A 15,872-nucleotide genomic window follows, 5' to 3' on the forward strand; every position below is an offset into this window, starting at 1 on the left:
TCTTCGCGATTGCCAAGATCCTTTATTTCACACGGATGATTTCTTGTTTGAGCGATATCGATTCAGCCGACAAGGACTCATTTATTTGCAAGACCTTCTCGGGCCGTACATTGCAAATATCACACGCCGCAGCAAGCTTTATGCTTTATTATGAGGTTATGCTGCTGTATGTGAATATGTAACGCTATGTTTTACGAAATGTCTTGTCTTATCTGTTGTGCCTGTGCTTTTTATATGTTTCACTGTGGGAGAGTGGGAAACGTCATATCGATTCCTTTTTATGTCTTGACATGTGAAGAAATTGACAATAAAGCTACTTGAAACTTTAACTGTTCTTCAGACTGCATAGCCTTGAGGTTTTTTGCGTCAGGTAGGCTTTAGGCTACATTTTTATACAGTATAGGCGATGCAGAAAACATTGGCAAAGCCACAGCATGCGTTGCTGTAAGAAAAGTGTACTTGGCGCTTAACCAGCTGATGAATCAATTCATCATATTCCCTGGCCATGTCCCAGTCAATTAAATCAAAGAGGTATTTACACATAGGCCTACATGCACATACAGTTAGGTCCATAAATATTTGGACATTGACACAATTTTCATCATTTTGGCTCTGTATACCACCACAATGGATTTGAAATGAAACAATCCAGATGTGCTTTAAGTGCAGACTTTCAGCTTTAATTTCAGGGTATTTACATCCAAATCAGGTGAACGGTGTAGGAATTACTATACATTTTATATGTGGCCCCCCCCTTTTTAAGGGCCCAAAAGTAATTGGACAATTGGCTGCTCAGCTGTTCCATGGCCAGGTGTATGTTATTCCCTCATGGAAGTTCGTTATCTCATTGACAAGGAGCAGATAAAAGGTCTAGAGTTCATTTCAAGTATGGTATTTGTGTTTGGAATCTGTTGCTGTCAACTCTCAATATGAAGTCCAAAGAGCTGTCACCATCAGTGAAGCAAGCCATCGTTAGGCTGTAAAATCAAAACAAACCTATCAGAGAGATAGCAAAAACATTAGGTGTGGCCAAATCAACTGTTTGGTACATTCTTAAAAAGAAAGAACGCACTGGTGAGCTCAGCAACACCAAAAGACCCGGAAGACCACGGAAAACAACTGTGGTGGATGACAGAAGAATTCTTTCCCTGGTGAAGAAAAACCCCTTCACAACAGTTGGCCAGATCAAGAACACTCTCCAGGAGGTAGGCGTATCTGTGTCAAAGTCAACAATTAAGAGAAGACTTCACCAGAGTAAATAAAGAGGGTTCACCACAAGATGTAAACCATTGGTGAGTCTCAAAAACAGAAAGACCAGATTAGAGTTTGCCAAAAAACATCTAAAAGAGCCTGTACAGTTCTGGAACAACATCCTATGGACAGATGAGACCAAGATCAACTTGTACCAGAATGATGGGAAGAGAAGAGTATGTAGAAGGGAAGGAACTGCTCATGATCCAAAGCATACCACCTCATCAGTGAAGCATGGTGGAGGTAGTGTTATGGCGTGGGCATGTATGGCTGCCAATGGAACTGGTTCCCTTGTATTTATCGATGATGTGACTGCTGACAAAAGCAGTAAGATGAATTCTGAAGTGTTTCGGGCAATATTATCTGCTCAGATTCAGCCAAATGCTTCAGAACTCATAGGACGGCGCTTCACAGTGCAGATGGACAATGACCCGAAGCATACTGCGAAAGCAACCAAAGAGTTTTTTAAGGCAAAGAAGTGGAATGTTCTGCAATGGCCAAGTCAATCACCTGACCTAAATCCAACTGAGCATGCATTTCACTTGCTAAAGACAAAACTGAAGGGAAAATGCCCCAAGAACAAGCAGGAACTGAAGAGTTGCAGTAGAGGCCTGGCAGAGCATCACCAGGGACGAAACCCAGCGTCTGGTGATGTCTATGGGTTCCAGACTTCAGACTGTCATTGACTGCAAAGGATTTGCAACCAAGTATTAAAAGTGACAATTAGATTTATGATTATGTTAGTTTGTCCAATTATTTTTGGTCCTTTAAAAAGGGGGGGGCCACATATAAAATGTGTTGTAATTCCTACACCGTTCACCTGATTTGGATGTAAATACCCTGAAATTAAAGCTGAAAGTCTGCACTTAAAGCACATCTTGATTGTTTCATTTCAAATCCATTGTGGTGGTATACAGAGCCAAAATGATGAAAATTGTGTCAATGTCCAAATATTTATGGACCTAACTGTATATAGTAGGCCTACATGATATAAGCGCAGTATATCCTCATAATTGTCTATGAATTCGTATCAATTAGATACTCTTTGGCCTTGTTTTTATCTAGCCTACCTATTCTGAAAGAGTTGAGATCATTATTTTCGCTAGCAAGATCTCATTCGATTATTAATTTCCATTAAGCCTATACCAGCAGGCACATTTAAAGAAATGTGATCTGATTGATTGGGGTAATGAGGCACTTAAAATGAGCCTATACATTTCCCCAAAACTTTCGCATTTAGCTTATTGGCAATTTTTTGCCAAGCTGCTTGTCTTGCTCTGGCAGTGGTGGCGGTGTTTGACTTAGCCATGATAATATATGCTTATTGTCTTATAGAGACTCATTATAATAGTTTGCTCGGATGGCGAGAATAGCCTATCACCGCTCTCTCTTTCGTATTTTCCGCCATCATACCGTTAGAAAATCACGGTTTTGGTGATCGACCTTTCCTGCCTTTTGAAGTAGGACGTACACGTGCAATTTCCCTGATAAGTTTAGCCTGATTGAAATTAACCACATGATTTGGATGCGGATCAGCCGTTGACGAACCGATATTTGCTATTCTCACTCATCTCGCTAATGTTAACGGGCTAAAGGGACAATTGATTAACTTTGCTTCAACCCTTACGACGAACGGGGCCCTGGTCGACCCTTGCCTGTAAACAGTGATTCTGACTGGCAGAGACCTTTAAATAGCCTGACTTGCTGAAATTGGCAAAACTAGCCTGGCTAACGTAGGTCGCTTTCTCAGGGCATATGACGAATGAAACAGGCTCGCCTTGAAAAATCAGATATACTGGCTATCTTTAGCAAGCCCTTGTCTACAAAAAGCAGTCCTCCCTGACGTTTTTGGAGTAGAGTGAATTGAGTGAAATACTAAATTGTTTACACACTGCCAGTCGGCGAGCCGAGCCTGACTCTGAGGCTAACGTCAAAACAATGTACCCCCGGGACGCAGTATCACTCCAATTGCAAGTCCACAAATCACAAAAATAATCGGAGCATCTGGCTAAAAGCACAATTCCCACATCTCCTAAAGGCTGCCCTCCTCAACCTTTTTCGTGTAGACCTAACTGTAAAATGGTGAACTTATGAACATGACGCGACCAAAACATGGCTGCCGCCTAAGCCTATTGCGGTCTCCCTGGCACATAGGCTTATTACAAAGAATTTCACGCCCCCAAAAAAAATTCTGAGCCGACAGGTCAGTGGGGAATTGTTTTTTCTCCTATAGGCTGCCCTCCTCAACCTTTTTGATGAACAATTCGCCGAGATGCAAAATGACTCACTAACTAGAGAGGGTACAATTTCTGGGGAAATTGTAGGGTGTGCTTGCTTGCGTCGGTTGCACAGGGGTCAGTTTTTGAATGAAATTTTTACAACTGATATTTCTGTATATTTTATATAAAAATGCATACTTATTATTTATAAAGATTACATAGATTTAAAAGCATTTTTTTTGCTGCTCATTTACAACTGAAAATACGAGTGAAGTGTAGAATGAAATAGATGTCTTCTCATTTCCCCTGCAAGAGGCAGCCTCATCGTTGTATCAAAACGAATACATTTGTCAGACCGGTGTAAAAATTGACCTAATCTCTATGACTTAAACGTCATTTTAAGTTTTTCCCTTCTCGTGATATTTTCAGGCATTTAGCCTACTCATTGCATTCATTCATTAATAAAGAACCCCCTTTGAAGATTATTCTACAATGTTACCCGGCAGTAGAAGAGGGAATCGCGATTCAAACAGTACCATCTGCTAACTGAAAATATGCCCCCCAAAACGTAAATAAGCTTGACATTTATTTAGTGGAAAATCGCTCATTCATAAAAAGCTCACTGGTAGCGATCATTGTCAGTAACAACACAAAATGCGATATAGCCCTGTGTGGAGAAGCTGCCCCGGTAAATTGTACTACTACGGTACAGTACTAGACTACTGCTGTGTTCGTCTTGGTAGCGATTGCGTTGGTTGAATTGGATTTAACGTTCCGTTGTACGGTTTAGGCTGAAATTAATTATTTTCATGAACAGATTGACAACGTTTAGGCTGTGGCAATGAAGTTCAGGTTAGTAGTTAGATAGACTTTTGATTTAAGTAAGGGGAGTGCCGAACATGTTCTGTCGCCGTTTGACTTCCTAAACAGCTGTGTACTGTAGATGTTTTTGTAGTGTCTCGCGTAAGCTACAGCTTTGCAGTGATCTACACTGGTTTGAAACCGCAGGTAATGGTAATTTCACCAACAAATCGTTTACTAATGTCAGAATAAATCCTACAACGAAAATGTATATGTGAGGAATGTTTATTTTAACGATTGAACAGATACATCATAGACCACTGTAGTATTTGTTGCCCGGGCAACACAGGCTAATGTCATGATGCTAATACTTCAGTGAAATAGTAGACTACTGTTTCCGAAAGTAGATGTACTTCCTTAATAATATCAACTTATATTTTACATTACACATTACAATTGTGTGTCATATCACAAAGTAAAATGAGTAAATAGTTATCACCCTGGCCTCTTGCTTGTGGCGTTTCTGCAGCTGCCTTGCAGTAAAGCTATAGTTAGCCTAGCTATCCCCCAAGTTAACAGATGCGAAACGAATGTTCTGCTACAGGTAGTCACGCGTGTTTTCGTGACGTTAGTGACGTAGTGACGTTAGTAACGTCAGTGACTGTGGCTAGCAAATTAGCCACCGTTAGCTTCACTTTTCGCCACAAAAACTTAACTTAAGCCCAAACCATGCAACGGAACGTAAATTCCAATAGAAGCAACTCAATCGCTACCAAGACAAAACTTTTGACACCTACGTTGTCTATGTAGGCCAAATATTGACTGAGTTTTAGGGGGGCAAAAATAATAAAAATAATAATAATATATATGTGAGAGAACAAAGGTTGTGCCCTTGCCGAAGGCAAAGCACACCCAATAATATATATGTGAGAGAACAAAGGTTGTGCCCTTGCCGAAGGCAAAGCACACCCAATTAAAAACACAGAGGAAAAAAGCTAGAGCTACAATAGCTACTTTTCGAATTTCGGTTTTCCGTCACTTCAGACTCACGATCTAAAGGTCTAAAAGTGTTAAAACCTTCACCATAATTCAATAGTAGTTTCACGAAACCAATCATTGATTCTAGCTTAAAATGTGTAAAAATAGGACTTACCGAACGTGGCTGCCTCCAACACTATCAGGCGATTTCAGTTGAAAACAACAATAGCTGCCGAAAGGGTGGGGGCTTGGTCAGCACACAATTTCCAGAAAGGATGTGTGTGGGTCTCACCAAGCTCGCGCGTGTGTCAAGTAGGGTGACCACCTGTCCCGCTTTGCGCTGTATCGCACAGCATTTTCAATATGGGACGTGCGACACGAGGGGTGAAAATGCTGTGCGACACAACGCAAAGCGCGACAGGTGGTCACTCTAGTGTCAAGGGGCAGGATGAGTCTGAGAATTTGGAGCACGCGCGCTGTGGAGCAATTCAATTGAATTTAATCATATATTGACATATCAAGGTGAAATTGTGTATGGTACTTCAGAATGATGTCATCTTGAAGGCACAAAGGTTTGAAAAACCATCAGTCAAAATTATATTTGATTTATTAACACAAAGATATTGTGGCAATGTGGACATTTACATAAATACACTTCTTTCAGCCATTTTGTATTGCATTCCTTATTCAATTTCACCCTATAGAAAGAATCAGAATGGGATTTATTCGCCATTAAAGTTTGCACAGACAAGGAATTTGCTTTGGCAGGAAGGTGCATACAATAAACATATAGGGACCTAAAATTTAAATATGTGGACTATCTATACTAAGGGTACATAAACTAGCAGTACTAAGTGGGATTAGAATTGAATTAAATATAAAATAAAATATAGTTGCCGTAAATTACAATATAAAAATACAAATATTACAAAAAATACAAATGTACAAGATACAATTTTGTAATGCAGTGCAAAAAGCAGTATGTTTTAAACAGGAAGTCATTAGTCAGTGTGGTCCCTTGGCCTTGTTGAAGAGGCCAACAGCGGAAGGGCAGAAACTGTTTTTGTGGCGTGAGGTATTGGTCCTGATGGACCGCAGCCTTCTGCCGGAGGGGAGTGACTGAAACAGGGAGTGTCCAGGATGGGAGGAGTTGGCCACAATCTTCCTCGCTCGCCTCAGGGTCCTCGAGGTGTGCAGGTCCTCGAGGGTAGGCAGATTGCAGCCAATCACCTTCTCAGCAGTGCGGATGATACGCTGCACCCTGCTCTTGTCCTTGGCAGTGGCAGCAGTGTACCAGACGGTGATGGAGGAGGTGAGGATGGACTCAATGATGGCTGAGTAGAAGTGCACCATCATTGTCTTTGGCAGGTTGAACTTCTTCAGCTACCGAAGGAAGTACATCCTCTGTTGTGCTTTCTTGATGAGGGAGCTGATGTTCAGTTCCCACTTGAGATCCTGGGAGAGGATAGTGCCCATGAAGCGGAAGGACTCCACAGTGTTGACTGGGGAGTCACACAGGGTGATGGGGGTGAGTGGGGCTTCTTCCTGAAGTCCACAACCATCTCCACTGTCTTAAGAGCATTGAGCTCTAAGTTGTTCTGGCTGCACCAGGACACCAGGTTGGCAGCTTCCCACCTATAATCAGACTCGTCTCCACCAGAGATGAGCCCAATAAGGGTGGTGTTGTCCGCAAACTTCAGGAGTTTGACGGACGGATGACTGGAGGTGCAACTGTTGGTGTAAAGGGAGAAGAGCAGAGGAGAAAGGACGCAGCCCTGAGGTGATCCGGTGCTGATGGACTGGGAGTCAGAGACTTGTGTTCCCAGCTTAACGCACTGCTTCCTGTCAGACAGGAAGTCTGTGATCCACCTGCAGGTGGAATCAGGCACGTTCAGCTGGGAGAGCTTGTCCTGAAGCAGGGCGGGGATGATGGTATTGAAGGCAGAGCTGAAGTCCACAAACAGGATCCTGGCATAGGATGCTGGGGAGTCCAGGTGCTGTAGGGTGAAGTGGAGGGCCATGTTAACTGCATCGTCCACAGACCTGTTGGCTCTGTAGGCAAACTGCAGGGGGTCCAGTAGAGGGTCAGTGATGGATTTAAGGTGTGCCAGCACCAGGCGCTCGAAAGACTTCATTACCACAGAGGTCAGGGCGACAGGTCTGTAGTCATTATGTCCTGTTGGCCTTGGCTTTTTGGCACAGGGATGATGGTGGAGGACTTGAGACAGGCTGGCACATGGCATGTCTCAAGGGAGGTGTAGGTAAACACCGGAGACAGCTGGTCAGCGCAGTGCTTGAGGGTGGCTGGAGAGACAGAGTCCGGCCCAGCTGCTTTGCGGGGATTCTGCTTCTTGAAAAGTCTGTTAACTTCACCCTCCTGAATGGAGAGAGTCGTCACTGTAGAGGGGGGGAGGTGGGGGCCTCCTGGGTGGGAAGGGGTAGTTCAGGACTGTCCAATTGTCTTTCAAATCTGCAGTAGAACTCATTCAGGTCGTTGGCCAGGCGGGAGTCGTTAGTGGAGTGGGGGGCTCTGGGCTTGTAGTTGGAAATCTGCTTGAGCCCTCTCCAGACAGAAGCAGAGTCGTTTGCAGAGAATTGGTGTTTTAGTCTCTCTGAGTACAGTCGTTTAGCCTCCCTCACCGCCTTGCTAAACCTGTTCTTCGACTCCTTGAAACTGTCTTTGTCCCCATTCCTAAACGCGGCCTCTTTCTCTGACCTCAACCTTCTGAGTTTAGCTGTAAACCAGGGTTTGTCGTTGTTGTAGCTTGCCCTGGTGCGTGTTGGTATACAGCAGTCCTCACAGAAGCTGATGTATGATGTCACAGCCTCTGTGAGCTCATCCAGACTATTGGTAGCAGACGTGAACATGTCCCAGTCAGTGCAGTCCTAGCACGCCCGCAGATCCTCCATAGCTTCACTGGTCCACTGTTTTGATGTCCTCACAGCAGGCTAGTCTAGACATGTGGTCTACAAATCTGTAACAATTTTCAAGTCGATTGGATCTATGGTTCATGAGGAGAAGGGTTTTGAAGGTTGTACCAAATTTGGACAGTACAGCAAAATCTATCATGGCGGACCTTATGGGTTCTTGAGGCTTTTTTGTTCCCCATGAGAAATAAGGCATGTATACCAATTTTCAGGCATTTTGGAATAATGGGGCACTGGGGAAATCACGTAGACTTTGGACGTGGCTTATAGCGCCACCTATGGGCGTACATGGGCTATTAGCGGTCTGGGAGTAGTGAGTGACCTGGTGTATCATTGGGCCAAATTTGAAAAAATCGGGTCAAGGACTTTTTGAGCTATTGGGCCATTTAGCGGAGAAATACAATAAGAATAAGAATACTAACAAAAACAATAGGTTCCCTCCTACCGGAGGAACCCTAATAATAGGAATACTAACAAAAACAATAGGTTTCCTCCTACTGGAGGAACCCTAAATATCCCATTACTGATTACACAATGTTGACATACAAATCAACAATAATGATGAGACTATGCAGTGTTATGGCCTAGTGGTGAGGACACACTGGACACAGTGGGAAAACCCTAATGATGTTATAGGGGAAAACCCACCGTCACTCCGCAGAGGGGACATTCGACATCCATGTATCCACGGCAAACCTGGACATACTCACAGGCCCCCTTCACCACATATATACAACTTTAGCCAAACTTTTAGAATTGTAATAAAATAAAATAAATTAGAAACAAATAGAAAAAAACAGAAATTAGACAGGATATTTTAAGTTTTCATAAGATCCCTCCTTTCATTGATAACTTTAATCAATACCCAATCTCCTCGTTTGACTCCTCCACTCTTTGGTTTACTGCTTCACCTGGAACAGAATTTAGCAGAAGACACCTCTTTTCTAGTGTGCATTAAGTTTAAGTTGTGGAATTATGATCTTCCATAATTCAATTCAAATGTTGTTAATGCATCTGGTACAGGACTGGGAAAGACTTCAATCCACTGTAAACATATCTATAGTTACCAGGCAGTATTGATCCTTCAGTTTTCTTATTGTTGAGCAAACACATGTAACAGCATCTAATAAGACAATACATCATAATTTGATATTCAACTCCTATTAGTCATGCCTAGAAATGACAATCTGTTTCTTTGTTCCCTTCTTTAGAAAATCAACTGTTAGTCTAATTTCTTTCACTCCAAAAAAAATTTTTCTGTCTTTTAAAACAGTTAAGTTTAAGACCTATATTGTTTTAGATTCTCTATTTTACCAAATCACACCTCTTTTTATCAAAGATATGATAAAAGCAATTTTCATTATGCCAAACCAGAATCTGTATGCTTCTTAAATTAAATATAGACCAAATAATGTTCTTAATGTCGCTATTAACCAAACATTTTTCCCAACTATATTTTCTATAAAGGTCAGATAGCTAGAACTTCATAACTCGTTTTGCTGCAGTTCAAAAGGAGCCAATTAGCTCAAACCATCATAACCACAATTTATCAGACTTGATGAGTCTTCCCAAATTATTTCAGAACTGAATGTTATAATAACCCTCCTCATGCACTAATACCATTTATTAATACAACATTATCACAGCCTAACTGTTTATCCCAAACAGTATGCCAGGCTCTGATAAAACTCTCAAATAAAACTTAAAACCAAATTACAATTAAACTCCAACTAAAAATGCATTTAGTTTTTTTCTCTTGCTCATTTTTAACCAAATTACATCTAATACCTTTATCAAAACTCTTAAAAACCGTATATTTTATTTTTAGATTTTATTTTCTATTTTATTTTCTATTTTTCTATTTACTATTTTGAAATGTTATCCCATATACATTCAAAGTATATTCATAGTTTCCTCTTCAAAACATCAGTGTTTAAACCAATCATCTCTTCACATACACAAAGAATTCTTGTTTCATTTCATAACCTTCCATGATCCTCTCTAAACCAATCTTTTATGTAACTTTCCAATTGCTTCCTCATAATTTTTCACATACATTTCCTCAAACCATTCTTTGACCAACACAGCTGGTTAGCGTTTACCGTCTATTCACTTAATTTTGATACAGATCCGCCAGCCACCCTGGGGAAACAAGCAGGCGAAGGTGTTGGATGGGGGTGGGGGGGTGGTGATATCTGTAGTAGGTGAAAGTTAATGTGTGAGTAAGTCTGGGTTGGCGCCCTCGACCTAGGCCACAATCAGTCCGATTCTCCCTATGCAGATTGTGTTGGCCAGGAGACATCCTTGGTCATGACCCGGGAAAAGACTAAACCACAGATGTCGGTGGGGGGGGGGGAAGGGAGGAGCAAGATAGTCTCGCTTCAGCGCTCTCCAGGGGAGTTGTTTTCCAGCGACGACCTTGGCCAGGGCTTGTGCTGGTTACGGGGCCGAAAGAGGATAAGATTGGGGTAGTTGTTTTGACGAGTAGCCGCAACTCAATTTTCGCGTCCACCCTTCAGGAAGGTCTCCAAGTCCTCCATCTTCCTCTGCAGAGCCGCAAACTTATCCCTGTTGTAATCAATGCTGCGTTGTAAGTTCACAGACTGAGCTCCAGCAACTCTGCCCACCGCTTCAATCATATCGGGCAGCCTAACGGGGCTTTTGACGGCTGCAGCCGTTTCCTTGATTTTACGATATACAAAGCCAGCGCCTATTCCAAACATCAGAAAGCCTGTAATCATGGTTCCGAATATGAAGATGTCGTCAACGTCTTCCACGGAAAGCGCCGCTAGACACACGACACGCCAATTCTCCCACGCGTCCATCGTGTAGCCAGCTGCGAACGTCCCGTCCGGACAGTTGGGTTCCCCCGCACCCGAGCTTCTCTTTGAGAAGATGGTGTCAATAGCATTGAGAGACCAGCTAATTAATTCCATGCTTCTAGTTTCGGAGAGTGATGATGAGAGAGTATCTTGAGACAAGACAAGACACAGACACAGCCAAGCAGGGAAGGTCAGGGAGGGGAGGAGAGAAAAATGCGACCGCCTTCGTCAAGAGCAAGAGGGCTGTAACCCTTTTGAGGACACTTAACCTCAGGGACTTTAACCTTTTTGAGGACACTTAACTTCAGGGACTGTAACCTTTTTGAGGACACTTAACCTCAGGGACTTTAATTATTTTGAGAAAACTTAACCTCAGGGACTGTAACCCTTTTGAAACATAAAAACGGTTGATTTCCCACCACTGTTTGATTAGGTACGATGAAACATAGTAATCATCTAAATTTGGTTCTCAGTTCCGAATAGCAGTACTTTTTTAACAGGTGTCTGCTTACCTTTTTTATATTGAGGCGCGCCCGACGATTACGTCTGCCTCCTCGTACCGGTGTATGGGTCTCTCTCCCGATCTGTCGGTCGGACCGGAACCCTCTGGGATCCTTCTTTTAAACGTTGGGGTCACCATTTGAAGGATTTTAATTTTGTTGTGTCTATTCTAGTATGTAATCAGATTTTCCTGGGAACCCTCTCGTTGCTGCTCCGTACTGTTTTTGGACTTTGAAGAAGTTGAATTTGGGATATGATCAGAACTTTGAAAAAAGTATCCACAACAGTGCCTCTGTCAGTTGTGCGTCTATGTAAACTGCAAAGGTAGCCCACATGACCTCAACTTTCTTACTATGATTGCCTCAATGCACTTCATTAAGACGTACAACAGAACTGAAAGCGTAATTTAGGTGGGGGGAGGGAGGGTTGGGGCGTGGAGTGTTACTTGCACGGGTGTGATTGATACCGTCTGGCACTTTTGGCCTTGTTTGAACACACACTGGAGCCCCGTCTTGTAATGTTTCTAATATATATTAAAGAAACTTAATATATATTAAAGAAACTTGGGTTCATCAAAGATTTATTAACTAAGTAGCAACTAGCAAATGCGGTCAACATGTGCCTTCAGTTTGGTGTGTGTGTCTTCTACTAAAGAACCTGCTGCCATGTCGTCAAGATTGTAGGCCTGCAGATCACAGGAACATTTTTTTAAAAGCTAGTCGTTGCTGCCCTCTGGCGTTCGCAAGTAATAACACCCCCAATAGTTTCACATTTCTCCCCCTCTCTCTCTTTTTCACTTGTGCCAGTATGCATAATACGGCCGATCAAACAAATGAGTAAATGGCTCGTTATACCGTTTGTGTTATATGGATATTCCGTAATTCCAAAATGAAACAAAACAACGGAAACCAAGCCTTTCCCCATAATCTGGTTCTGACATCCAAAATGGACAAAACGATATTACGAGGCTATTTTTCATTTTTTGCAGATACCAGCATAAAGGATATGGAATAATCAAACAAACGAGTAAATGGCTCGTAATACCATTTGTGTTATATGGTTATTCCATTATTCCAAAATAAAACAAAACAACAAAAAACAAGCCGTTATACTTAAATGTGTGTTCGACTTACTAAAGTGACAAAACGATATTACGGCCCTATTTTGCGTTTGTCAACACGGGTTGCAAAATAGAAAAACCAATGGCCACAAGGTACACGGACCCTTTAGTTAGCTTCCGGGCTAAGTTAGCTAGCATAATACTCGTAGCAATGCTACTACCATGCTAGTGTTACTTGGTAGCCTTCTCATTAGTACATTTCGAAGCTATACTAAAGCGTTTGTGGCATAGTTTTTGTCCATCAGAAAATATTCAGTTGGAATGTTCAAAATCGCATATATGCGACGTGACGCTGTGAGACCCGCATTCGAACAATCACATGTGCACACTACTCCTTAACGGGTTAAATAGCATTCACGAAAAAAGTGTTTCTACTGTTGTTTTGTTATAAAAACTTTTTATAAGCCACATAGAAATATAAACCGCACCACCACAAGAACAATTTAAAATCGGGGTACAAACCGCAGCTTTATTTCCAAAAAATACAGTAGACTATTACTGTACCATGGGACTCCAGTTTCAAGTGTAGATGGCGGGTTACGCAAGGGTAGTAGCGCATGTAAAACAAAAGTTGCATTTGATAAATCAAGTAGGCGGCCTATATACTACAACTAGCTTGACAGATGATTTAGAATAGCCTACGTTTTGTTCCCTTTACATCTATGGATACAATAGAATAAATAGGCTAATCTTGGGTACTGCATTGTGCACAGGACTTATTTTTTTTGTTGAGCTGGTAGCCCGTGGATGCATCTTTCAAAGATGCGATCCCATCCCCCTAATGAATTTGGTCTCTACAGTTCCTTTCAACGGTGTAGCTCTAGCTTACTCAATTTCCAGTTACCCAACATTCCAACCATTCCATTCTGATAGGCCTGCCCAGAGCCATAGAAAAAGAGAGTTGCGACACGCTTTGATCTCGCCGACAGGCAAATGACGAATGAAACAGGCTCGGTTAAAGAAATCAGAAATTCAGCAGACTCGTATCTACAAAAAGCAGTCCTCCCTGACGTTTTTGGTGTAGAATGGAGTGAAATACAACGTTGTGAACACTCACTGCCAGTGAACCACAGAGGAAAAAAAGCTACAGCTTTTTTTCACGTGTTTCCGGTAGCTCGCTGTATTTTGTCAGTTCCAACTAAAAAGCAAAAAAGAGCCATAACTAGTGTGTATAGTAGATAACATCATGCTACATTTAGCCAGTGTATCAGATTTTTGCTTAATGTTTGTAAAAGTTGTATTTTGATCAATATTGCGAGTACGTAAACCCAAGTCTGCACACTTTGCCATGACGTTATACTAACTACAACAGTGACTTTAGAGAACTACCACTCTGCATTAATCTGTCTGACATGCCCCCAAGCATGGTGTACTGTGGGAAGGCAAGCGAAAAAAAAGCAAAAAAATATATATCTTCACTGGGTCAAAATCTTCTTGTGTTAATTATTTGAACTGTGGTTGTTAGGCTTAGTGAAGCAAGATAACGAGAATTGGTCCCTGGTTGTTTTACTTGCTTCATAGTACAGTGCCCTGAAGTCCAGAAACCGATCTTTGTCAGAATCCAAAACACAATAATTTAAGGTTGTGGCTGAATTTGAATCTCAGACCCTTTAGTCAAAATTAAATAAATAGGTAAATAAATAGATAAATACATAAATAAATATGGCTATGAAATAAACCCTGAAAAAAAAAAAAGATGGCAATCAATATATATATATATATAGCATCATATAAATATATAACAATCCATTTACCTAAATAAATACATTTACTTATTTCAAAATGACATTTTTGTAAAGATTACATTTATTTCATGGGACTTTTATTTCCGAATGCTACATTTATTTATTGAGACTTTTATTTCCTAATGCCACATATATTTCTGAGCACCACATTTATTTCTGTGCTGTATTTATTTCCAATCCTTCATGCAAGCGAGAAGGGCATGGTTATCTTCAGACCAAAGCAGCTGCTCAAGATCGAAGGCAGATGGGGACATCTGGATTCAAGAGATGATTAAAAACATAAGTGGTGTCAGAGATGGCATGCTGGCCTTACTAGATCAAATTGATCAGCATGGCTAGACAGGGGACATATTTGTCACATTACAGTGCTGTACAGACAGTAAACAAGTGCAAGATTGAACTCACTGTTCACTTTACGTTGATACATTTCTCACTAGTCACTTTACACACTGTCACTTTCAGTTCATGATTTCACTAACTTACCCCACTTGTCTTAGGTTAGTATAGGTCTTGTCTTAGGTTAGTTAGGTCTATAAGGTCAGTATAGGTCATTATGTGTATTAGAGGTCTAGTATATTGTATTTTATATTGCATACTATTTTGTATATTTAGGAGGTTTATTATTATTTTATTTATATTCTATTTTAGCTTATCAAAGATGTAGTCTATGTTCTTAGTACTTACATGTTATGTAACTTGAAACTGCTAAAATTTCCATCCATGTCAAAGACTAGGCATGTATGATGATTCACCTTATATATGGGTTATTCTACAGATGCACCTAATTAATGATCTAGTGCTTGACTGAACACCCATGAAGCCACTTGCAAAACTCCCTCCCAATATGTGCCCAACAATTTCCTGTCAGGGTGGTGTTTGGCCCAGAGATGGTGATGCTGGGACCAGACGAGCAGTTTACAGTGCTGTCCCTGTCGGGGGATAAGCCCAAGAGGGCTAACGTCATCAAGACCATATGTCTGCTCCTGGGGCCTGACTTCTTCACGGACATCATCACCATTGAGACAGCAGACCATGCCCGCCTACAGCTGCAGCTCTCATATAACTGGTAAAAGAGTGTTAATCTATGGTAACAGAGGGAAAGTGTGTGTTTAGCCTATATTTGTGTGTGTGTGTATTTTAATGTGTACATACTGTATCAGTATGTGTATATTTTATATGAACACTTTTAACATCTGTGAACAACACCAGTATATTTTGTTAACCAAGAAAGAGCTAGAGGAGGGGGGAGCAGAACGCACAGATTTTGGGAGCCACCTGGGTGGCTGTAGAAGGCTATGGACAGGACATGGAAGCTTTTATTGGGTCAAATCGAAAGGTCAGAGTAAAGTGGCCATTTTGACACCAAGATATCAGGAATATCAAAGTTATGACCAAGTGTACGTGAGTGACTGGACGCTTCAGTCTGCAAATTTAGAATGTTGCAAAAAGAGTTCATGGCTGTTTATGGATGTAATACATTGTTTTGGAGGAAATACTTTACTTGGTT

General features: G+C 41.5%; 1 protein-coding gene across 2 annotated transcripts in view; it reads left to right on the forward strand.

Annotated features, from left to right (window-relative positions):
• Nucleotides 1-15,872, forward strand: part of mvp (major vault protein) — a 76,906-nt gene that overhangs the window by 46,101 nt on the left and 14,933 nt on the right. For both annotated transcript variants that reach the window (XR_010875198.1, XM_067230558.1), the window contains exon 11: nucleotides 15,234-15,431. Coding sequence is in view for 1 of the 2 variants with exons in the window: in XM_067230558.1 (XP_067086659.1) it covers nucleotides 15,234-15,431 (198 nt within the window). In the remaining variant the exon portion in view is untranslated. The remainder of the gene's footprint in view (nucleotides 1-15,233; nucleotides 15,432-15,872) is intronic.

Source organism: Osmerus mordax, chromosome 3 (genome assembly GCF_038355195.1).
Source record: "Osmerus mordax isolate fOsmMor3 chromosome 3, fOsmMor3.pri, whole genome shotgun sequence".
Taxonomy (NCBI): Eukaryota; Metazoa; Chordata; class Actinopteri; order Osmeriformes; family Osmeridae; genus Osmerus; species Osmerus mordax.